Below are 25,642 nucleotides of genomic sequence, written 5' to 3' on the forward strand. Positions count from 1 at the left end.
TACTTCATCAATTTGAATTACGAGCATTATTTGGAGGATGGCTTTTTTTATATCTGGCTATTGAATATGTTGTAGAAATTTCTCTTAAGAAAGTTAAAGTTCATATAGCTTGAGCTATGCAGGAACTGTCCTTCTTTCATTAGATGTTGAAGTAAACTTAGTCATCCTGAAGTAATTTTTAATTTTCTGGGCTTTAGGCCCCATAAATGCACAACTATGTTAGTTCAGTGCCCTTCACTGTAATTCTTTAACCATCTTTGAAGTATCATTAGGAGATCTGCTCATGTGTTCATAATGTGGCAAATTGTTGCATTATGTAGTCTTTGTTTTGTTAAAACATGGATTTAGAGAAACAACATTTATTAAAAGAAATTGTTGGATTTGTGTTCCCAATTTTTATTTTGTTTTGCTATGCCAGAGAAATTAACTGGATTTTATTAAGTGTTTCTTCTGTCACTGCACTTTATAGCAGCTCTTCAGGCATCTCTCGAAATACTTAATCTCTCCTTCCCTTCAAGACAATATTTTCAGCAAACTAACTCATTATTGAAATAAAACACACTTCTGATTAGTGTATTGTTATTTAGTACAGCTATTTATTAATACATTCTACCTTACTTTGTATCTGCTTCATCCTCAGGTATTTCTACATGTATATGATGTACCTCTGCCTCATAACCAGATACTCGTGCTCTTACAAAGTTGTAATGTATAAATGTCTCGGAGAAACAGGCACAGAAACATTTCTATAGACATTTAACTAAGTTCTTGCTTTTTTACTTCTATCAATACCAACTTCATTAAAACCCATGATTTTCTCTGACATCATCTGCTTTCTGGATATATGCTTGCCCTTTCAGACCTCAGTTCTGCAAGTTGTTTGGTGCTTGTTCTCTGGTTTTTTTCACTCTAAGCATAACCACTTTTCATCTTGAAGGTTATAGGTACATTATCAAATAAGTGGAATTCTGAATTGCAAATTTTTATCTTTTCTTCACAGAGTTTTTGAAGATGTCAGCAGATATACCATTAAATATTAATATCAAGGAGCCCCGATGGGATCAAAGCACTTTTGTTGGACGAGCCAGTCACTTCTTTACTGTAACAGACCCCCGGAATATTTTGTTATCTGATGCCCAACTGGAAAACGCAAGAAAAATTGTGCATGATTACAGGTATGGCATTGATCGCTTTTACTGCTGGCCAAAAAAGTCCATGTCAATGATAAGCACATGGTTATATATTTAAAAGGAAATATTTAAAACACTGTATTCATTGCCCCACTCTTTCTTCTTATGTCAGAGCTTGAAACACTTTTTTTTAAACTAATTTGCTAATGAAAGGGCAAATTATGTCATCTGAGAACCCTGTTAAGTATTATGAAACACAGAAGTGTCTAATTCTGAAAACAGTTAATATGACAACAGAGTTTAAAACTTCCTCTTTGTGTTATATTGTTTGAAGCAAGTAGTTTCTTAAATTCTTGTCAAGTAACTTTTCAAAGTAAATTTTCAAAGTTTCACACTAATGACTCCAGAGATTTTAGCTCTGTTTTAGCTCTAAAATTTAGTACAGGTTTAAGTAACTAGAAGTTTGGTGCTAGATATATCAATTCAGCTAACATAACCACCAATGGGAGTTTTGATTCTTTTTATTTCACCAGTCTTACTTAAAAGCTGAAGATCTACAAGCTAACTATGAGGCTAGATTAACTCAATGTGAACACCCCAAAATCTTCTGATGCCACATTTGTCACTGGAGGTTGCAGCATTTTATAACAGTTGTGCTTTTTGCTGTTGTCATGTTTTGTTTTTTAACTTGTCCCAAGACAAGGTATTGTGGCACCTGACTTGACAGAAGATGACTTGTGGAGAGCAAAATATATCTATGATTCAGCCTTTCACCCAGACACTGGTGAAAAGATGGTCTTGATTGGCCGAATGTCAGCTCAGGTACCCATGAACATGACTATCACAGGTTGTATGATGACCTTCTATAGGTAAGTGATGGCAATGTAACACCTAAAACATTTGCGCATGAATTAGATAAGTGAAACTCAATGTTATTGTCAAAAGAGCATTGTATAATGAGTATTTGAAAATGTAAAATTCTGCTTCCTTTTCTCTTCTCTCTGTGCATTCCCTCACACTGATTAATGGTTTCCTCTAGAAATAGTTGTGAGATAAGCCCTTAGCCCCTCTCCTTCATCATCCCACTTTTCCTCAAACTGGGAAAGTTGAATGTTCCAAAATCCCATCCTTGTAGGAGAGTTATGTGGAGGACAAAGAGGAGCAGATACCTGGAAATTTCTAACTTTAGAGATCTGGCATGTAGGATGATCTGTCTGCCAAGTGAGTACTCGATATGCTTCAGTCCATTAGTCATCAAGTTTCTCCAGCTCCTGTTTGATCCTTCGGCTTCCTCAGTAGTTCTTGAATCACCAATACAGTGAAGTCCACAGCAGAAGCCAGTATCGTCTGTCAGTAGACTCCATATTAGAAATAATTTTGTGGCACAATACTTTGTTAGCAAGAACTGATGGGAGGTTCAGAGGAAATAACAATAGACTTTTTGATGCTGAGGTTTTACAGATTCTAAAGTCACACTCCAGCAAGGCACAGCCATTCTGAGTGGTGCATATATACATGTGTGTTTAAAAAAACACTTGAGAATACAAATAAAACCATCAGTACAGCTGACCATTCACAAACACTGCTTCCTGTTAACTTGTTATTCTTTTATGCATGTTCTGTTATTATCTATAATACTTATAACAGTTATAAACCTTCTGTCGCATTATGGGTAGAGTCACTTAGATTCAAAACTAGGCAGTTTATTAGCCTGGAAGACACTGATTTCTTTGGACCAAACCCTCAGCAGTGCAAACAGGATTGTGTAGAAGTCCTTGGATGATGCAGCATAGCATCCATCTTACTGCACGCCACTGGAAGAAGCAAATGCCTTGTTCCATCTGTGAGGGCTCTTGGGCATGCGGTAAGGCAACATGAGTCATGCCTGAACTTTGTAGCAAGCCTAACATCCTCTACGTAGCAGTGGCAAGGAAACAGGAGAAGATGAGTCAGGAGAGAGAGTTGCACATGTGCAGGAGGAAAGGAGGAAGAACAGCAGTAGTGACGGAAAAAAACCCAGCTAGTTTATCACTGTTATTTTGACATCTCATTCAGATACTGGAAACTAGAGGGAATAAGAATACATTTTGAAATTTCCTGAATCTTTCCTGTTCTTTGCAATTTAAAGAAACTACATCTTCCTGTTTCGGAACCAAAGTTTCATGACAGACACACACCTTCTACTCTAGCATCTCCTCTTTGCTTTCCCACCTGTTACAGAATAATTGGTACAGCTACTACTTTTTCTTTAGCACTCTTAATTTCCGTATCAGCCCTCCAATAAGATCCACATTCCTGTTGGCATTACTGCCTGTGTTATTAAATAATTTAATTAAGTATAAGCTCTAAAATGCTATAAAAAATTATTTTAATGGTCAGGAAGTAGTTTTTAGTAGCAACTGTTACTTTTGGTGGCCTGACTGAAATTATGGAGGAGCAGGATCTTCAGTGGTTCCTCCACTGGGGGCAGAGTGTGTGGTCTGAGTACGCAAAGAAACACTTTTCCCCTGGTACACTCTCCTAGCCTCCAGCTATTTGTAGATCAGGAGCTTCACGATCCAGAGGTCCGTAGTGGATTTCGTTTTCATAAGTTTGTCCCGTCACTTAAGCATACTACTGGTTTGAGAGCAAAAGCATTCACCCCTCCACCAGACAGTCCCATACACTGTGAAACAAATTGACTGTCATTTTTGTTACGCATCAGCGTAACAATTTGTAAAATTATTATATCTGCAATTTAACTGGGACCACATTAGCTTGTTAAATGGCGACTCTGTGACTTGTACAGAATATAATTTTTTCACTGCCCCTCACCCGTGCCCACAAGTTAGCACCTTTTTGTCCTGAGGTATCTGCATACTGGCACTGACATAATTTATAAGGATTCCTTGGAGCCCTTTTTTTTTATGACTTGTCATCTGGTTCGTGCTGTACTGAACCAGTTTAATTTCTGTGCTGTACCCTGTGCTTCTTAAACGTGCAGACATTTTCATTAAAATAATTTTTCATTTTGGAGTTGTAGAACCTGGTAAAAAGATACATGTGACTGAATGTTTTAATGTCACAGGGATTTAATAAAACAATGGCATCATATTAGCTTTTCGAAGATTGAGAAGATAAGCCCTGTATCCTGAAATCCACCTCTCAGTCACTGGTGGAGCTTCCTAAGAGAACTAGCAGACTGTAAAGGAAAAATAACCCTTAAAAGCGTTCTAGAAATTAGATAATTTCATATTTCTGTGTGTTTTTTATAGAAAGGCTTGCTATAATGCTTTTGTTATGACAACAAACCTTTGTCCCAAGTGAACCTTGAATTCTATTCTTAGAAGTAGCTTGTACTTTCATTATTAAGACAGCATCTCATGGACTGTCTTGTGTCATTCAGATAAACAAGAACCTCTGTATGATTATTGCTTGCACTTGCTTTTCTTGATTTGATGTCGTTTTTCTGTGCTGTTGATTCAACTGTGTTTTTAATAATATTTTTTTTTCTCTTTTCAAGAACAACACCAGCAGTGGTTTTCTGGCAGTGGATTAACCAGTCCTTCAATGCTATAGTAAATTACACGAACAGGAGTGGTGATGCCCCAATTACTGTCAGGTCAGACACTGAACCAGATACTTCTGATGTGTTTATCAGTTGCTCTGTGACGTACTGGAATATGGTTAGGCTTTAAAGTTGGAAGTGATAGAGGGATAAGGTTTTTTATCAATGTTTGTTATTAATTTGATATGCATAGATGAGAAGTTTGAGAATGATGGAGGCAAGAACGCCATTTCTGCCGTTAAAGATCTGCCTAAGCACCTCTATCATAAGCACTTAACAGCGTAGGATTTAATTGGAGTCTGTGTTGCATTACTCAGTCAACCATTTGAAAGTGCCTCACAGTTTGGTGTTATACCAGGATATTTCTAAAGTGATATTTTGTGGGGGCCTTTAGGTGCCTCTCTGTGTCATCTTCTCAGTGCCCTGCATTACAGCACACACCACACTGTGTGCGTGTTTACAAAAAGGGAACGCGTGCACAAACTGGTCTGCTCAGTGCTTGTTTCTACTTGAAGGCAAAGAGAGAGACTATATAGATGCAGAAAGCTAGAAACCATGAGTAGGAGACTGGAATTGCAGTGCTTGACTTCCTGGTTTTGAGGCTGACTTGCTTATAAATGTCCAGGAGAAAGCGCTGAATTCAAGGATATACAGACACCTCCTAGCTGGGAAGTATGTGAAGTATGTTTTAGGGCAGATTGGGTTGGATTTGGGTGTTTGCAGCATAGCTGGTCTGCATGTGTGGGTTTCGATACAGCTGATTTTAATTACTATTGTAGACATGGCCTTATAAGTCCAAACTGATTTTATTAGTTTAAGCAATTGGGAAATTAAATACAGAACTAAATCCTTCAAGGTGTTCATTCATACATGAGAAAATGCTGAACAGATAGCAATGCAGAACCAGCAGAACCTGATCCAATGTTAAAATGTTGCTTGCATGTGATTTTTGCTGCTAATGAAAGAAAAGTGTTTCGTTTAGTGTCCCATTTGAATCTTCCATCTACATCTTATTGCAGTGTCACAGAAAGGTCTACTTCTTAACTTTTGGTGGGGCGTAACTACATGTGTAAAACATAATTATTTTTAAAAGTGACATAAATGTAGTTGTTGTGCATGTGGAAACGCTTTTATTTTTGTTTTAGCCAGCTGGGAGCAGCCTATGTTTCTGCTACCACAGGTGCTGTCGCAACGGCTTTAGGACTTAATGCACTAACAAAGGTATTGCTGCTATTTTTTTTTTCCATTCTTAACTAGACTTTGGTGTTTTATGAGAAGCTAAAGGCTCGTTTCTCCTCCTGTGTATCTGTGTCACGTTATGCACAGCTCCCAGGATGGAGTTGTAATGGCCATTGGCAGCTCCCTTCTTTAGATCCCAACCTTATTTTTGCCCCATGTAGATGGTTTTATTTGTATTTCAAACAGTCTATCCTCCTTATATGTCTGTCAGTCTTGTGGGTTTTTTAATACAAACTATCTAATAAGATGCCTGTTTTGCAGTTTCTTTTTCACATGTCAAGGTATCCAATAGCATTTGAAAGTTAATTGGAGTGGATGCGTAATTACAACAATGTGGACTCATTGTCCCATAAACTGTATAGGTATGTTTTTAAGGTGTAGTATTGCTTCTGCAAACATGGGCACCTACTCTAGACTGGCTGAAGAACTTGTAAGGAGGTGCTGCTCATAAATGCAGAAAACTCAAATTATTTAAACAAGTGCTCAACACAATCAGGAAAAAAAGGTCCTTTACAACAAAAAAAAAAATAAAAGACCCCACAGCAAAAATCTATTTGTACCCCTCTGCTTATTCTTTTATGTGCTGGGAGTGGTATAGCATTAACAAATTATTTGAGAGACTATCCTAAGCAAAGTAATTCAGATTATACAAGACACTGACTAGTTGAATAGCCTCCATAGTCAGTGCCCTTAGATGCAAGGCAGTTGGTATGGATGCTGCTGGCTGTGACCTTGCCAGCAGAGACAGTAAAGTTACGATCTATTTAGTGTTGCCGTTGGGCTGACGGGTATGCTCAGAAGCTGACACTTCTCTGTAGTGATGCTACTAAATTAAGATTGTTTTTGCTAGTCTCCTGCCACTGCTCACTCTGAGAGAAGTATTTATGACTTATATCTTGTTTGTTTGTTGTTTTACCTCTGCCCCACCTGTGAGTTTTCACTGAATTTTAATTTAAAGGAAATAAGTATGGTCTATCAGTAACACATGTGACTGATTTCAATATGACCTTTGGGAAAGAAAATGCTTATGTTTCTTTTTTTCCCCTCTGTTTTTTACAGCATGTCTCACCTCTTATAGGACGGTTTGTTCCTTTTGCTGCTGTTGCTGCTGCTAACTGCATTAATATTCCACTAATGAGACAAAGGTAGGAAAAAGAACAAAGATCACTTATTCTAAAAGGAAAGGATGTTATTGAGTTTTTAGATCAACAAGTTACTGAATAAAGCATGTTTTATATCTTTAGCTTGTTTCAGAACCTTGCAAAAACCTCATGCATGATCTTGTTTTGATTGATTAATTGTGACAGTTATAAAATAGAATATTCTTATTCTCTTCAGATAAATATCCACAGAGTTCTTCAGTCTTAGATCTCAGAAACCAAGTACCAGTCCTTCAAAACTTGATCACATGGACCGTTTAAATACAAACTCCCACTTTGGAATAATACAATAATTTCCAAATGGTGTTTCAAATCCCACATGCAGAAGTTAGTCATAGAAGTTAGGCTCTGCAGTTCTGTTTAATCATTTGAGATTACAAAAATATGCACTTTCTCAGAAATAAAATTTCATATGTATTCTGATTTGATTAAGACTAAGAATAGAAGTGGGGAAAACCAAATTAAAAGCATCCTCTCATAAACACAAGGTTATGGGCAGAAAAAGGAATATTTAAGGTTTCTATTTACAATTAAATTCAATCCATGGTAATATTTTATATCTTACAAAAGATAAAGAGAAGAATAAAGGCAGTCCTCAGTATATCTGCCCTTCTGTCTGCTTCTCAGTGCCCTAGAAGTTCTCCCCAGTATGAGTTTAACACCTAACCCTGCATTTGAGCAAAAGATCTAATAGAGAATAATAGTTATAGAAATGTAGTTTGTTTTGTGCATCTTTTCAAATATGTCCTTGGCTGAAATGAAAACTTGGACTATAATGCCAGAGAGGAATTTTCACAAAGACTTCTGTTTGGTTCAGTGAAACTAATATTCCTGTATTCCCTGTGTTGTCTGTTGGAAAAGGGCAGAATACTTTTAGAGCAGTCCAGAAAATTCCACTTTCCTCAATTGCTTTTTGAAGAAACTTCTCCCTTCTGTGGACTACAGAAATAACACATCTCCTTTCTTTGTCCTTGGAATGCATGTGACAAGGCTTAACCAGCAGGTTGCTGTTACAAATACCCAGTTTACTTTTCAGCATATTTTTCCCCAGATCTTTCACTGCCTTTTGAAATTGTTGTGCCTAAGAGTGTTACAAACAGGCTAACTTTGAAAGTACAAAAAAAGCCATAATTCTTGTGATGGGCAATTTTAAGACAAGGGAACACAGATGAGGTGACAAAAAAGTGAATAGATGCATGTCAGTCACTGCTGTATTTTTTACCCCTTACTCAATAGGGAACTCAAGTTTGGAATCCCCATCACAGATGAGAACGGAAACAGGCTGGGTGAATCAACAAAAGCAGCTCAGCAGGCAATTACCCAGGTGGTTATATCAAGGATTCTTATGGCTGCTCCTGGCATGGGTAAGAATAACTGAAATTGTGTGCAGCTCCTGATTATCGGTTCCTAATATGAGAGAGAGCTTAAAGTCTATATAAGTGATTTTTCTCAAAAGACAAATTATCTTACTGTTAGGTAGGCAGTATTTACATTTCTGTTAAGAAGTTCCGCAAATAAATTTACATTTCTTACTGTGAAAACATTCACAGTGTGTTACACTGAAGTGCAGCAGAAAAGCTCTGGGGATGCTTTTGCAGAAAAGGTACAGATAGCAAAGGAATGCTAGCAAATTCTGCTTGAGTGGAATTAGTTTAGTGAAGAGTAGGTGCTTTGTCCAGTGCCAAGTTACTGAGCTCAGCTTTAGTTATGTGTGAAATTAGAAGTTTTGCTTATTGGGAGAATTTACCTCTGTAGATACCAATCTGATGTCTTGAATTGGGAATGTGAAACAAAAGCTCAGTTAACGACAAAGGGCTGTGAAAATTCTTTTATGGTATCAGTTCATCTTAACAGAAAATGAAAACCAAGTGCCTCTTTTCTCCAAGGTTCATGCTTTTTTTTTCCCCCTCATTTGCAGCGATTCCTCCCTTCATAATGAATACATTGGAAAAGAGAGCCTTTTTAAAGGTTAGTCTTAGATAACCTACATACGTGTATTTCATATCCTAAGTTAATATTTTCATGAATTTAAAATACTTCATATTTGCCTCCCAAATGTGCCTCCACTCTGGGAGGGCATCACTGTAGAGCTCGCTTTACAGCTGTCGCTTTCTTATGTCTGTCTTAGATATAGCTTGATTCTTTTTATCACAGTGTAAAATAACATTAAGAAAATATAAACTTTTTTGTTATTTTTTAAGTGTTCTTAAAATGCAGAGTTCCTCCTAGTAAATAAACCTTCCTTGTACCAAGACTTGGAATAAAATTTATTAGAAAAATATTTAAGTTCATAATGCTTTTTTCTCTGGATATCAATAAGGAGGCTTTGTTTAGCTGCTGTAGTAGCAATTTGACTTTAAAAACAGCAATGATAATACAAATCTCTTTTGAAAATGGCCCTTTAAAATTTACTGGATGAGCAAGTGCAGTGTAGGCATAGAATGGGCATGCTTCATCAAAGATTACATATTTCCTATTTTCCATTTATGCTAATGTAGTGTGAAGTCAAACACCTGGTGTTAAAAAAATACATAAATTAAATCAACATTATTCACTGTGTGTGCATGAGCAGGTAAAGAACAATAATTAAATTAATTATAGGGTTGTCTAACACAAGAGAAATAATATTCAGATGAGGAACTCTATAGTTCTTTACCAGCAAAGGGAGTTTCATCTTCACCAGCTGATATAACTGATTCACTTAACTTGCGTAGCTACAGGCAAAGTCTCTGCCTGTGAAACCCACCCAGCAAGCTGGGAACTCTAGTTTCCTTCCTGTTAGAAGAAGTTAGGTAAAGAAAGTGTGGTCTGAGCTTCCAGACCCTCCCTTGGAAAAGTGGTTTGGGTGGGACAAGCAGGGGAAGTTGCCTGGTTTTGTTTGTCTTAGACAAAGCTTTCTAAAATATTTAAATTATATTTCTTATTATTTCTGCCCTTCATTTTTCTTGTGTAGAGTTAGATTACCCAGTTATGTACAGCATTTAAAAGTGCTTCTGTTAATATAAATGAGGCATTGGAAAGAGGTCCCAAGTGTCTTCCGATTTTAAAAACTTCTTTTTCCTGAAGTGCTTTGCTTTTTTCCACTCCTTGTTACCAGAAAACATTATTGTTCAGAATGTAAAAGCAGGAAATGTGGTGTTCGCATTTTAGAGTGAAAGTCAGCGTGTGCTGCTTATATCTCCTGAAAGAAGTGAGACTGCAGTGCATCCAAATGCACTATTTGTCTGCAGTATAAAGCACCCTATACTGATTTGGCTAATTCTTAATTGCTGATTTCTTTTGGCCCATACCCTGTTTGCAGAGTAGCTTTAAGCAGCTTGTGATACTGTGATGTTCTTAAGAATGTATTACCCAGAACCCTAACCCTTGCTTAAAAAAAAAAAAAAATAGATTTAGAGCAAAGATTATTTTATATGTATTTGGTGTGGGAGAAATGTGACATGCTACCAACTCAGCTGGCAAATACATGACATTTGTGAAGAAGTTGCAACAATTCTCAGGGTTTGGAGACAAATATCTGTTGGTTTTGTGTGGTATAATCAATATAAGGGTGTTGTGAATTTTTCAGATCAGCAAAAATGAGCGATTTCTTCAGTGACTACTCAATGGTCTTTGGTACCATCATGACCGTTTATGCTCACCTGTTCCTCCCCCTCAGCCTCAAAGACTGTGAGTTCAGGTGAAACACTACTCTGCAGGTAGTCAGTGATAACACGTCGTAGAGATTAGTATTAAAACCATTAAGGAATGAGCTGCTTTTTTAACAAGCAGCTTCTGCATGTTCACTTGAGGTTTCAGAAGCACCATCCCATTTGCAGTACTCCAACACCATCCACACAATGCTTTACTAACTCATTTTCCTTAGCCTTTGCTTTGTATGCCATCACTCTTGAAAATAATTTTTGTATGCTTGCCAAAGCCTATTAAGCAACACACAAGGCCAGAAAATAGTCAAATGGTTGTGAAATAATGAAGAAAATAGAATGGTGTTCTGCAGTAAGATAAAGAAATGCTTCTGGAATGCTCGTCTCGGTGACAGCAGGTTATCATCCCCTGATACTTGAAATAGGCTCTAGGTTATGTAGCACTCTTCATCCCCCATATTGTGACGTTTTGCACAAGGACATTTTGATGGTAACATTAGTATGAATTAACAATATTCCCCAAAGTTATTGCTAGAAGATGACTCAAGAATGTTTTTGGAACACAAGCACATACTTACTGCTTAAAAAAAGAATCTAATTATTTCTTGACTTGAAAAAAAAATTTTTTTTAATATATATGTATTTTTGCTGTAGGTTTCAATAGTGGCTTTGGCTGCCTTTTACGCAATTATGCAGTGCAGTAGTTCTTGATTAGGCTGTGTAATGTCTCTGTTCACTATCCCTACTGACATACACTTGACTAGCTCTGTGCAGAATCGAGTTATCTGCTGCAGCAGGAGGATCCATAAACAACCTTGCTCTGAGGCACAGCATTTATAGATCTATTTTAGTTACAGGTAACCTTTCTCCTAAGGAAAGAAATTTTTTTTTTCATATAAACGTCTGAAAATTCCAATTGACACTGAAGTTTTAATTTATATTACTACTTTTACGGCTTCAGCTACTGTTTGTCTCCTGTTTTGCATACTGTATTAACATTCAAATTGAATCCAGAGTTTCCTCTCACATGCTTAAAACAAGCTCCTTGAGGTCTCTTAGTCTGCAACTAAATATGTATTCAACACTCTTACAAAATTAGAAGAGAGCGCCTTTTTTTTAAAGCATCATCTTGAATGTCTTATGCCCTAGAGTCCTCCATGCATTCCTAATGTAACTGTCATTTCATTTTTTTTTTTTTTTTAAACAGACATAGCTAGCCTGGGAAAGCTGACAGATTTTTGAGATCCAACAATGAAGTGAAACAGTTAGAAAAAAGATGATTCTCCTTATGGCTTTTGTTTGCTTAATTATCATTTCCCCATTTTTTCTTTTTGCACTAACCACTAAAGATGCCATAAAGACATATGGAAATTAAATCCTAATTCATTGGGAACTACCTTCTTCAGACTTAAATGATAGTTTTCTAACACAGTAAATTCTTCTGCTGTCTTGTAAGTCTCTATTTTATCTCTTTGTAGGGATATACAGCCTGCATTTGAGTTTTGCTTTGTTGTTTTACATTGTTTCCTGGGCAACTCCAGTTCTTAATATTGACCTCCCAGAATTAGAGTTTTACCTCACCCTCTTTCTTGATTAGTGCAGCCTGGTAACGTTCTTGAAAAATAAAGGCTGTAACTCAGATCGAGTACCTTGGCAAAAAATGTTCCACCATGTGAAATAGATGTTGCTTATATTGTCTGTAGTAGTAGACACCTCTCTCTCCCAGATTAATGGCCAACTCTGATAAAGGTATGGAACCATCTATTACTCTAATGACACCCTCCAACAGTATTTTCAGTTATACAATCATATTTGGAGCTTTTCTGTTATGTAGCTGAGGTCCCATGCTCACACTGCAATGCGTAGCATCCTTCTCCCTTAATTCTCCTCAGAGACTGACTTTGCAGTACAGAGTTTGTGTTCCCAAATACATGCAATATTTACCAATGCCACAGTCCTACATCCCTTCTACTCTCAGTCACACCATCCCTTGTCATGAACTCTCCCACTGTATAAAATGTGAAGCATTTTGAGTGAAATTACATCAGCTGAGAGTCAAATGAAGGTGTGTTTAGTGGAATGCCAGAACAGCACAGCACTGCTGCATTCACTCTTTATCCCTTCTTGCTGTCTTTTTCCATTTGTTATCTATTGTTGCAGGTTATTGCTGAATTGCAGAGTTCTTCCTGCACTCATTTCTGGATTACAGATTGTTTCCAGGACAAAAAGAAAAAAAGAAGCAATCATCTTCTACATCATTTCTTCTTCTTCAGGCTCTGGAGAAAGTTTAATCCACACAGGCTTGTTTTCCATGACTTTTATACTGCTGTAACCTTCCTTAGCACCAAGCTTTGTCCCGTTGAGCTTTCTAAATTTCTTTTTTCTATTTCTACTCTCAAATAGTGCCCATCTTTTGTTCAGCAGTTTCCTTTCTAACTTCTACATCTTGAGAAATGCTTCTTGCAGAAAAAAACATCATCTTTGTTGAAAACGTCATCCACTGTAATGTGTGATTTTTAACTCATTAACTGTTTTGTTTTAAAATCAACTTCCTGTTACCATAGCAGTTGTGTATGTCCTGCTTACAGGAGACACTGGTTTTATTATAGCACCAGAAGGCTATTGCAGCAGTGTCATTTAAACAGGTCTGGTTTTATTTCATTAGTAATTAATTTCAACTAAAATTCTAACATGGCGGGGAGTGGGCCATTTAAAGGCCTACAAGAAAACTATCAAATTTCTTGGCGTATGTTCAAGTTCTGCAAAAGTTACAGTAATGAGGAATATGCTAAAAATGCATCCATAGGTTATGTGTTGCTTTCTCAGCCTTGTTTCCCCAATTCTTCTACCTTTTTTCCTTTAATAAAAGAACCTAGAGTGTACCAGAGTGTGCTACAGCGGCAAGTTCCTACACATCAAAGCAAATTATAAGACAGGAGAAAGGGCTAAGAGAGGCAGACTTACATTTTTCCTTCACACCTCCCTTATTTATGGTTGGTGGCTGCAGTTGCTGTTGCTCACAAAGTAAATCTCCAGTTCTAAGTTAAAACCATTTGTTGTCACTGAAGAGATAGGAGCTGTAACCAGACTTAGCTCTTCCTAGGGGTGCCCATGCAAAATTCACTCTGCCCTTAGGATGTGTGGCAACACCTTGCACCTGCAGCACCACTCCAAACTTTGGCTGTGTTGCTAGCCACTGTGGGCTTGTGTGACTCAAAGAAATGGCCCATGTACTCAGGATCGGGTCTTAAGTAAAACAGTTGACCACCAGTAATTTCTAAGGGACACTTATTCAGGGTAACAGCATACATTGATATCACTGGGAATTTCCTTATTACTTTTCAAAGGGAGTGGAGCTCAGCTTTAAGGTATGTTGGTAATTGTTTTGCCTTCATAGTGTTACAATACAAGAATTCTAGGAAAGTGGGAAGCAGGGGAGAAAAGATACCCTACTGACTGTACACTGTTTATTTTTAACAGAGGTTTCCTTGGATGAGTGCTCCCATTCAAGTTGGATTAGTTGGATTCTGGTAAGCGATTTCTTTGGGTTGTGTCTGCTCTTCTAAGAGATAGTTGTAGGTTTTTTGGAGGAAGTAGCAATAGTTGCACTTTGTTTAAAGAAAAAATGTTGGGAGAGTTAATAAGGCTATAGCAGTTCACTTCCATAGCTGTAACTGATAATACCATATTAACTGAGAGCTGTTAGTAATGAAGAAGCTGCCAAGAAAAGCAGAGAGAGAGAGAGAAAGAAAGGGAGTGGCAAAAAGAGGCACAGAGCAGCTTGATTAGAAAAAGATGCTTTGGCGGCTACCTCCACAAACAAACTGGCATCTAATCCTATAGGTTGATGAATTCTTGAAACATTTGGTTAATGGAGAGTTTTGTTTGCTGTTGTCTAGCATTTTAGGTTGTCATGCACACCAATGCAAAACACCAAAAGGACATCAAATGATAACTTTGTACACATCTTGTAAGCATGGTATTCATGTATTTAGTACTACATAGTACATAAATGATTTCATAAGGTATAATGCAGTGAGAAGTACAGGTTACATAACACTTCATGGAACTTTACCTCACTGTATACAAAAAAAGCTTTCTGCCTAGAAGACCATGCCCAAGGGTTTCGAATTCTCTTTTAGCTCCCTAAATATTAAACCATTTTTGTCTCCTCTAGTCTTGTGTTTGCAACACCCCTGTGTTGTGCACTGTTTCCTCAAAAAAGGTATGTATTCTTATTACATTATTCTTACACACCCAGATGCATGCAAGGCACTGCAAAAAGACAGAAACAAGTGGTCATTGCCTCCTAGAGCATACAGTCTTAATTCCCATATAACAAGTGTGATAAACATCAGAATATTCAGAAAAGTAATAACTATGTTACTCATCAGTAATATATAATAGTTGAATTGGGCTCATTTATTTACAAACTCCTAGCAGCTTGAGATGCAGCTACATAGGGACAGTGCATGAGAAGTTTGGGTGAATAGCTTAACCATGCTATTTCAGGCTGAGAAGTTTGATCTTGATTGTACAGAGTTAAGAATCACTGGGATGATTCATTAAAAAAGGGCTAATGTGGTCCAAACAACATATTGATGTCCAGTAAGGTTATGGCTTCATTAAATACAGTCAGAGCCCATTTTATCTTTGGCTGGAAACTCCTCTGGTTATACAGAACAGCACTTGACTATATACATACTTAATTTGAGTAATTGTAATTTGATTAATGTTTTTCCAGAAAGTACCATGTTGATGAAAAATTCTGAAAACTTAGAAACAACATTGATTATAGCTGAAATCATAATGAAACCTGGATGAGTTACACAGAAATAAAGTTAGCTCAATTTGCAGTATGTACTATGAACAAGGTCTTAAATTCAACTAAGCTGTCCCTCTCTCAGTATTAGTGGTTGTGTAAACTTGACAAGCTGCCACATGTAGCTTAAACAATGCAAGCTGGAGCTGAATCTGTTAACATAATTGAGCAACTAAAGTAGCTTTTGACTGCCAGAAAACAATACCTAATTCTTATCAGATGCAATTGTTTGAGTACAACAAAGCAATCTGACACCATCTGTTTCCCCTGTCTGGCATAGAATATAGAATTGTGGTAAATAAGTGTCACTAGGCTACCTGGAGATGAGCTGACTAGCATGGCAAACTGTTCCTGATTTTAACCAGGGCTGACCATTTCATAGGAAGATTAGACCTTAAACTGTATTTAAGAAATTGCAGCTGTTTAAATGACCTGGCAGCTTAATTCACTTTACTGTGAGATAACTCTCAAAATAAACAATTTATTCAGCTGAATAAAATCAGGCAGTAAGTTAAATAGGCAAAGACATTATATTTAATAAAAACACTTTTAAGAAGGTAAGTTTCTAGTGCCAGCAACAACCTCAAGCAACTAAGTAGATTCCTACCCTCACGGTAGTAGCAACAGCCAGTTTTTGACTCTATAGACTGTCTTATTGCCTTTTAAGCAGGGATTCATTTGCCCATGGTACATGAGCATGGGTCCTTCATCAGAAGTTAAAAAAAAACCTTAAAAGTCTTTTCCAGTAAGTTTAACTAGATGCATCATCCATCTTACTTTACATTCAAGTGCTTGTTATATATAACCATTTTACTGTTTCTTTTACTTAGTTCTATGTCTGTAACACGCTTGGAGCCAGCATTGCAAGCCAAGATTCAAGAGAGCAGCCCTGAACTAGAACATGTATACTTTAATAAAGGATTATAACTCAAGGAAGGGAAAATGTTTCCAGGAGGATCTTGTGAACTTATTTTTGAATTGTGTGCCAACGTATTTGAAGATGAAAATGCCTTTTAACTTGTCCTTTTGTTAAACAACTTTGATCATCCACATTATTTTATATTTAAAGACTTTCCTCATTGTAGTGTTTAAATTACAAAAGGTCATTCTGTCCACTTTGGTATCAATTAAATGTTTAACCATACATATCAAAAAGTGTTTACATAAGCTCTCAAGCAGCTACAATAACAATAAACAAGCACACAAAGAAAAACTGATGCTATTATATTGGATTTGCCACCTGTTCCAGTAATAGCGGGGCAGGGATTGCTTGGTGAAAAGTCATAGAGCAACTGAACGAAGTTGCCACCCTCTGCCAGCAACAGGACGGGTAGCTGAACGTGACAGAAGGTTGTGCAGGAAGGGCTTTTTACCAGGAGGTTGATTAGGTTGTAGGTTTTCCCTGTTGGCACAGAACCGTTTCTTTAAGGTAGATGTTGGAGGAGCCTGGAGCTTCTGCACGGTGTGGTACTGTTCAGCAATACAAGCTGCTTTCTTCCGCAGGTCTAGTTTTACCAGCATCATGTTGTTCTGCAGTTCTGCCAGTGTTTGGTCCTGAGAAAGGGAAGGCAATATTTTGAGAGATGTGACAAGTTGCCTAAACTCCCTGGCTGCTATGAACTGAAGTGGATAAGCTGCCTTTGCCAAAATTCACTAACTGGTGGGCTAAATAAGGCCACGCATAAAAGCTTCTCCTGTCAACAGTGCAGCAGTTCAATAACAAAATGGGAACAGTAAGGCTAGGAAAAAGCTGAATCCATCCTGCTGCAAACATGCTGCCATAGCAACTGTGAGAAGAATGAAGTGCATAAGGAAATGAGAACTCTGAATTCTCCTACTATAAGTGCAGGCTGTCACTTAACTGACCAGGAACAATGTGGGTCTCCTTTGGAGAGTTACATATGCAGTCTGACTCAGCCATTGAAAAAATTAACACTATAGCTCCCTTAACATAGTACAGTATGTGTCTAGAGAATAAGTCATTTTTACTTGCAGCTGCAAGAACCTAGGCTGATTATGACAAAGTGCATACATTAAATCCCCCTGTGCAACCCACAACAAAAGACATATTACCTGTCTAGCCAAAATGTCATCACACATACAGAGGGCTTCTCGAAGTTTCCCTGCACTTGTACTGTGGCAGCATGCCCTCTCTGCAGACTGAAGAGACTCCCCAAGTCTTTGTAATTCTGAACGCAGCAGTCTGACATTCTACAGGAGAGATGTTTAATACAACAGCTAGCTTTGACATTGCTCTGCAAACAAAGCCACTCCAGAGTAATTCAGACATGCAGTACTGAAGGAGCATCCCCTCTGAATGTGGTACACTGGCATCACAGATACCAACACCTTCCACATCTCTAGTAAAGGTTTGTTTTCAACAGGCCCATTTCCACTTCAACCATTTGTTAAAAAACATGGAAACAGCAGCTCCAAACACTGTTTAAACTGGCAACCACTGTGCCCTGCAAGTGTTCCTTTCTGCAACACAGAGATGGAGTTACCTTCTGTCCATCCTCCAGCTTCCTGTCTACATCCACAGTAATGGGTTTGGCAGAGGGAGGTGGCTCCAGTAATTTCTGGTACTTGCGCAACTCTAGGAACAGACAAAAAATAGTGAGCAACAGTACATTCATAAGCTTTCAGTTTTTCTGAAGTCAAGGACTTCCCTTGAGACAAGCTGCCACAGGCAAGCTGAGAAGAGCTTTGAGTTTGTGCAGACATACACAAACATTCCAGGCTTCTCCCTTTCAGTTACACAAAGGGACTTAGAAGTTGTTCAGGAAGATGATCCTGCCCCCTAAAGCCCATCATCATGTGAAAATTAAGTGAAACCATGCCCATCCAGCACACTATTCTTATCTTCTGCAACTCAAAATAGTGGTTTCAGGATGTCCGAATCCAATGTACCCTACTGAAAAAAGTGTCTCAACCATCTGCAAGGATTGCTTGGGCATAGTTCAGAGCCAGTGCAGTATCACCGCCTTACCTGCTGTTGCAGTATTTAACTCCATTTGACATTGCTCCAGTTTGGCTTTAGTATCTACCAGCTCCTGTTGCAGAGCACATGAGGTAGCCACTCGCTTTGATCGACGCAAGCCTTGCCCCAAGTCCTTTTGCTTAGTATCCAGGCTCTCCAATTTTTGCTTTGTCTCCTGCAGAGCAGCTTGGAGCTCCTCAATCTTCTCATCACGCTCCTTAGAAAGCAAGTTTGAGTATTCAACAAGATTTTCTTAACATAGCTTTTCTGAAACTTTCAATGTATGTATTCTGGGAGACTTTCTTAATCACACACTTCACACATTGGACTCAGCCTTTAATGTCCTTTGAGAGACAACAGTGAGCCTGTTTCCTGTGGAGCCTAAGCCACTTTTTTACAGCCTCTAAAGACAAGGGATTTTGAGAGTTGGTGTCTTCAGAGAGGTCTGCAACAAGTCCTAGAGGCCACTCAGATGCCATAGCATGAAAGATAGACAGGCCCATACCCATCATCACAACTAAGATTGAGAAGAGAAATCCACAGAACTTGTGTTAATCTGAAGAGTGCAAAGCAGGCCACTAGCAAAAGGAGTAAAGGGGGAGAGAATCATACTGAACAAATAGAGGAGTCGGAATGGTTGCACATTAGCTTCCACATTAAGGGCTGAAAGTTAGAAAGCCTAGTGAACTACATAAAGCAGCAGACAAGAATTGAAAATTGTGGATCAAGCTATCAAATAACATCACAAAAATACCAGAAAAAGCAAAAATCTTTCTTTTCAGTTTGCATAAGTCACCTTCCTGGACACAAGTACCCCAAATCCCCTCCCAACCCACTGCCACTTTCCTGGTGTTATTCATTGCCCTGAACAAACCTGGATCTCCTCCTGGTAATAGTCAGTCAGTGATTCCTTCAGGTTACTCAGTTTACCCTCATACAGTTCCTCCAGCAACTCCTTCTGAGCATCCACATGTTGGCTACAAAGAGAGCAGAGTAAACAACTACATGTCAGGGTCTGGCAGTTCTTGGTACTGTAGCTCACCCTGAACAAAGGGAAGGAGATGAGCATAAGCTGTACCTGCACCATTGCTCCTTCTGTTGCATGTGCTCCAGCATCTCATTGCAGATCTCCTCACGGAGGCGCATTTCTAGTTGCAGCTTCTCCTGCCGCTCTTGCGCCAGCAGTTCTCGCGCAGCTTCCACTACACGCAACAAGTCCTGCAAGAATGACACAAACTCTGTTGCCCACACTGCACAACAGAATTAAAGACCTGGAATAAACTAGCGATCCCCTGTCTGTAGGCTGGGATGATCTAGGTTTACGATTCTTATATAGTCACTTGTAAAGCGAAGTTGCCAGGTTTGCTCTTAATTCTTCTCCCATGAGATGGCTTAAACACCACTGTGCTCCAGATGGAGCTATCTCCAGAGCAGCTTCCCTTACTGCAGTGCCCAGAGCTGTCTGCATTTGCTACCTTGATACATTACAACTCAAGTCTCTGTAAGTATATGACTTCCATCTTGATCTTTCAGCTATTCTATCTGCCTGCTTTGAGTATCTAGGAAGTTTGATTATTTTTCCTCAATTTAGCCATCTATTTTGCATGTTTTCTCATCTCGTTTCCCTTGCAGAGTAGGGACTATAGGTCTGCACCCAAGCTCTTACTGTCCCTATTCCACAGATGACAAAATGTTTCCAAATTAAGCATGTGCTTCAGATTTAGACCAACTGTGGAATGTTTTCCTCATGGATTTCCAATTCCCATATCCTTCTGAGGATCTACGTCATCTCTTGGTATAGCACTGAGCTCCAACCCTACCTCCCAGGCCAAAGCTGACAGTCCTGTTCTTGCCACTCTATCCATAAAGGCTGTAAAACAAATCACAACCCACCTCCTTCTCATACATGGAGACATCTGCTTCATCCTCACTGTCATCTTCGGATTCCACTACTTCCTTTGATGCTGCCTCTGGACCCTGGCTGGTTCGCCTGTTGTGCTCTTTGATGATTGATTGTATGGACGGAAGTCCCAGCTTTGTGGGAGGCGCCTGAACAAGCTGAAGGGGAAAAGGCCATCATTATTAGTCCACAAAGCCTGGAAGTTGTGTAGTCTTTAAACATGGCACTTCTCTACAACCTGTCAACCCTCTCAGTTTAGCAGAATCTGGAAATACTGTAAAGGTAATAATCCACAAAGAAGCACAGGGAAGGCTTGCAAGCATTCCCTCTGCCTTGTGATGGAAAAGGGCCCATTCCCAGACAAGCAGGATGTATCCTGACCATGCCATGATACTGGTGTGTGCTGTTTACCTGGCTGGCAATGGCTGAGAACTTGGCTACGTAAAGAGTTTCATCATATGTAGATGCACACTGGTTAATGTTGACGATCATGCAAGAGCGCCCACGGCCAGTGAAAAAACCCTGGAACACACGGGTTAGCTTGCTGTCCCGGAAGGGAACCACAGTCTGCTTCAATCTATGGGGAGAGACAAGAGTGAGCCCATGGGAAAGCAAAACAGCCTACCCACAGTCTCCCTTTGGAGTTCTGGATACTCACTTGGACTGCTGGTTCTGGCGGAGGGCAGCAATGCAGCGACCCAGTGTGTGGAGGGAGGTATTGATGTTGTTTGCTTCTTTCATTCGGTCCCCGCTTTTCTGGTCTTTGCAGCGCTCTGACCCCGCAAGGTCACACAAGGATAACCTGAAGACGACACAGGTGATAATCGTATTACCTACTAGGTTTGTCCTGTTTTAGCCAGGTTTACAATTCAGACACCCTGTGATCACCTACCCTGCTCACCTTCCCAGGTTCCCCATAAGGCCACAGAAAGCTCTTTTGAGGTGGATGGACTATTGCTGAACAGAAAAGCCTACCCCAAGTGTGGGCGTTACACAAGATAATGCCAACATGAGCTTTGCGGTGTCAAGTTCAAAGATCCTTTGCCAGTCCTCAGGACAGCCACCTCCAAGGTACTGAGACAACCCATTCCCAGATAACTACATCCCAGGAACAGGCATCAGCAGTACTCAGATCCATCCTGCTGCAAGGGCAGGGATACTCACATTTATCTTCATGCAAAAAGCCTGAGAACTACCTCAAGTTGCACTTTGCAGTACTCCTCAGAAACTCCTCAGTCAGTTCCAAGACTTAAGAGTGGGAACATTTACTCCTTCCATGTACTTTCAACAAGATCTTCCTCAACATACTTCCCAGATCCACAAGAGAGACAAGAAAGTTGAGTCCACAGAGAACACCCTCAAATCCTAGAGAGCGTGAAACTTACTCGCTGATTTTTGGAACAATTTCACTGCCGCCTCTTTGCAAATGCAGAATCCGAATGGAGAAGACACTGTGACTGTAAAGAAACATGCAGATATTTTAAGAAGGAAATGCAACCTTTAAAAGCCCCTCAGAATTGTATATCTGCCTAAACAACCCCCCTTCAGACCTGCGACTAGAGTTCTGGTTCATGTGGGTGCTAGCAAAACTCTGGTTTTTCCGACCCAGTTTCAGGAGTTTCCAGGCCTCATCAGCATCCCGGACATGGATCCAGTTCAGATCTGGAAAAGCAGGCATGCATTGGGCAAGGCAGTTAGGAGACTGGCAGAAAACCTAATTATCTCAGCCCTAACTTCATAATCACATTTCCTTGACTTTAGCAAACTTAACATTCCCATAACACAGACATCTGAGAGGCCATAGAGGACATCGTGCTCCCCAACACATCACTGCTAAGCCACCCACCCACTCAGTCCTCAAGTCTCCCTAGCAGGTCACTAAAAATATCTTTCAGGTAAATCTACCTTTCACATAGGGGTTGCCAGTCTGGTCTTCACAGAGCCGTAGTGTCTGCCTCTTGCGGTTCTGGCCAGATAAAGCTGGTTCTAACAAGTCATAGATTAACTCATTGTAAATCTCAAAGAAGGAGACCCAGATGGAGAACTGCACGTCTCCTGTGTTGGTGAGTGAAATGCGATCGAAGTCAGCCCAACGAGGGCCCAGTTCTGGGGAAAAGATAAAGAAGGAGAAAAAAAAAAGTTAAAAAAAAAATCAGGATTGCAGCTTTTCATGGGTCCAACCTGAATGATTTAGCTATAAACCTGAGATACCTTTCTTCAGCAGGAAAGATATCCCAGACTCAAACCTATTCTATATACCTCCTCCCATGGGACCTACACTAATGCCTGTCCCCAGTCAGACAGCCTAAGATTCCCTTTAACATCATCTCCTTTCTGTGTAAGGACTTTTTATACACTTGATCTTGCCTCCCGAAGTACAGAATATTTCAAACATGAACTCTTCCCAGTGTATGTGAAGTGTTAGTCCTCATTACCTCAAATCACTCCATGCTTCTGGGTTCGAAAGTCTGGGCCCAAGTGCTCAATGCAACATGTCACTTTTAGCACCCTGCTTTCCAGCTGTGCCCATCGCATGGCATTCAGCTGCTCAATAACCATATCCCTTGAATGAAGTGGGTATTGAGAAGCTTTTCATTTCACAAGGCTTGAGTTACTATGCAGTGGTGAGTTCTTTGTACGTTGGCAAGACATAGAAAGTTCTTCAGCCCCAACACTCTTATCTTTCAAAGGAAAACTGTGAGACTACAGCACCTTTGCTCCCTTTGCCATAACACAGCATCCAAATAGCCATCACCCTTTCTTTCTCCATCAAGCAGCAGGTAGTACACAACAGGCTTCCAGGCGTACCTTCTGTCTGGCTGATGTCTGAATGGCTGGTGAGTTGCAGCTGCTGGCTAGATGAAGAGAGGCCAGCAACTCCACTGTCAAAACTGCCACTGGTAGTGGCCTGGAGCTGAGATTCAGCACTATGACTCCTCTTCAGTGGTGTTAGCAGCTCCTCCTCAAAGGAAACAAAGAACACGAACATGTATGTAGTGTGACACCATCCTTTCCCTATTGCGATTAAACCTCTGAGAAGCCACATGCTTACCTCCCACAGACCACCCCGCAGTGTGGTCTGCTTCTTGGTTTCTTCCTGTCGCACCTGTCTGCTGTCCAGCCAGATCACCTCATTGGAGAGGGAAGGCTTCAGATCCATGGCTTGATACAGCCGGTCCCCCACGCTGTTGAAGATAACTGCTAAGGAGCGAGGCAGAATCCCCCCATCCTTGTTGCTGCCTGAAGCAAAACCAACAGCAGTAAGCTGAAGATTCACATGTAGAAGCAGACAACTCCCTCAACAGGCTACTAACACCTAGTGCTTTCCTTACCCTGAATAGTGTGAGTCTTCCCTGAATTGGTGATGCCGTAGGTGTAGACCAGCCAGTTCTGCCCATTCAGCACATCCTTTACCACCTGCTTCATTGTCTTATCAAAGAACAATTTCTGCCCCACATCTGGTCCAAAGATCTGCGAACAAGACACATGAGAAGTGGCCTCATGTAGATCTTTCCTATCTTTTGACTGCTGATGGTTGTTCAAGTGATACTATCTAGTATCCACATCACGAGCAACAGACCCACCAGTAAGTCCAGTCAAAGTCCCCTACTAAAACAAGCTGTTCACTTGCTTAATCCAGTAACATCTGATATCACTACAGCCTCTAGCATGTTTAGAGCCTCATGAACAAAACCAGAGTTTGGCATTTGCTGCCAAAAAGTCGGGATCAGCAACAGAAACAAACTTCAGAGAGGATTGTATGAGACTACATAGTTCAGGCAGTGCATTGGAATCAGTGTGTATTAGTAAGCCAGCTTTTCAAGCTGTGAGGCTGGTTAAGTTTGGAAAACTTTGAAATGGATTATTTGTCCCAGTTACCAACCTGGGTGAAAGAGAACCTGTGCGCTGCTTGTCCCACTCCACGTTCTGTGCTCCGCATGGTGAAGGAGTCCTTAGGGGCTTTTAGAAGAAGGGTCTCTGAATTCTCAATGCAGACACAGCCCTAAAGAACATAGAAAACCCCATCATCGCAATGGCTTACAAGAGGCCATATCATAGGCAGCAAACGATAATAGCATCTCCCAGCAGGAACACAGGCAACCAACTCAGACTGCTTCATTCACTGTCTCACCTGGTCTTCCCCTTTTTCCACTTCTGTAGATTTCAGGGGTCGAACTCTCAGATACACCTTTAATTTTCCATTATTGTCTTCAGCTACAGGCTGCAAAAATCAGCACAGGTTAAACAGGGTAGCCACAGAGGCAGTACCTAACCACCTGTCAGAACACTAACAGGAACCACAGCATGGCACACACACGCATGGCTGCCCTGGGTAGTGCTCAGTAACTAATGGACACTTCTCTGGTCCCAAAATCCACAGTAATACCAGAAGCTTTCTTAGGCATTTCCAGGCACACCAGCATTTCTTTTGTTTATCTAGTGAATGAGACCAGTAACCTGAAGACATGGCAACAAAACCAGCCCCCAGACCAAGCACTGCACTAAAAGACATGGTGTTAAGAGGCACTTACTGACTGTGCCCTTCATAGTACATTGCTCCTAACAGGAACTGCTCACCCAATGCACCGCTTCTGGCCTCTTATGAAGAGTCTCTGTTGGCCCTGCATTGCAACACCTTCGTGTGGAGACACAGCAGGCACAAGTCAAAGCACTACCCTATTCATGACAGAAGAGCTCCAACCTCACCTGCTGGGAGCCCTCCAGATTTGGGGAGATGGCAGAGAACTCTGACAGCAGGTCCTTGCGCACATTGGCCCCAAACCCTGTTGCTGTGGATTCAAGAACAGGGGAAGCTGCAGCATCATCATCAGAGAACAGCCCAGGGGAGGCAAGTGCTTGCGCCATGGCGTCTCACACAGCTTCTGGAGAAAAAGGGGCACAGCGAGGATAGGGTGATGTTACAGCAGTCTTCTGGGAGTCCAAGCTTTGCTCCCCATGCATACACCCCACTACACATAGTCTGCTACCACTACCATATCCATCCGTTCCCTGCAAAAACAAATATAGACTGCCACACAGAACCCTCCCTCCACACACACAGAGCTGCTGCAAATGCTCACACACACCTGCAACACGCAGCGCCACAGACAGCACCTACACACAGGACCACCACACTGAACCCCTCCATGCACACAGACACCCACCACATGGGACCCCACAGACACAACAGGTACACAGACCATCACACAGAACACACAC

At 40.2% G+C, this 25,642-nt stretch overlaps 2 protein-coding genes across 2 annotated transcripts; one reads left to right on the plus strand and one right to left on the minus strand.

Moving 5' to 3' along the window:
• Positions 1-1,011: 1,011 nt before the first annotated feature.
• SFXN1 (sideroflexin 1) lies at positions 1,012-16,469 on the plus strand (the record flags this gene model as incomplete). The annotated part of the gene is made up of 10 exons (XM_082006145.1): positions 1,012-1,175; positions 1,829-1,999; positions 4,633-4,731; positions 5,823-5,898; positions 6,976-7,061; positions 8,313-8,440; positions 8,995-9,044; positions 14,201-14,250; positions 14,898-14,945; positions 16,373-16,469. 10 exons carry the CDS (start codon positions 1,012-1,014, stop codon positions 16,467-16,469), a joined length of 969 nt encoding a protein of 322 aa, XP_081862271.1.
• A 354-nt stretch (positions 16,470-16,823) lies between these two features.
• On the minus strand, positions 16,824-25,289 carry KIF20A (kinesin family member 20A; the record flags this gene model as incomplete). The annotated part of the gene is made up of 18 exons (XM_082006181.1): positions 25,130-25,289; positions 24,555-24,644; positions 24,306-24,425; positions 23,755-23,893; positions 23,475-23,662; positions 23,231-23,384; positions 22,328-22,528; positions 21,973-22,084; positions 21,808-21,879; positions 21,081-21,224; positions 20,834-20,999; positions 20,416-20,580; positions 19,601-19,740; positions 19,397-19,499; positions 18,532-18,739; positions 18,047-18,138; positions 17,616-17,753; positions 16,824-17,096 (listed from the first exon to the last, which is right to left on the minus strand). Exons 1-18 carry the CDS (start codon positions 25,286-25,288, stop codon positions 16,824-16,826), a joined length of 2,664 nt encoding a protein of 887 aa, XP_081862307.1. The 5' UTR covers position 25,289.
• Between the last annotated feature and the right edge of the window lie 353 nt (positions 25,290-25,642).

The sequence above is a fragment of the Phaethon aethereus genome, assembly GCF_964289735.1.
Source record: "Phaethon aethereus genome assembly, chromosome: 14".
NCBI lineage: Eukaryota > Metazoa > Chordata > Aves > Phaethontiformes > Phaethontidae > Phaethon > Phaethon aethereus.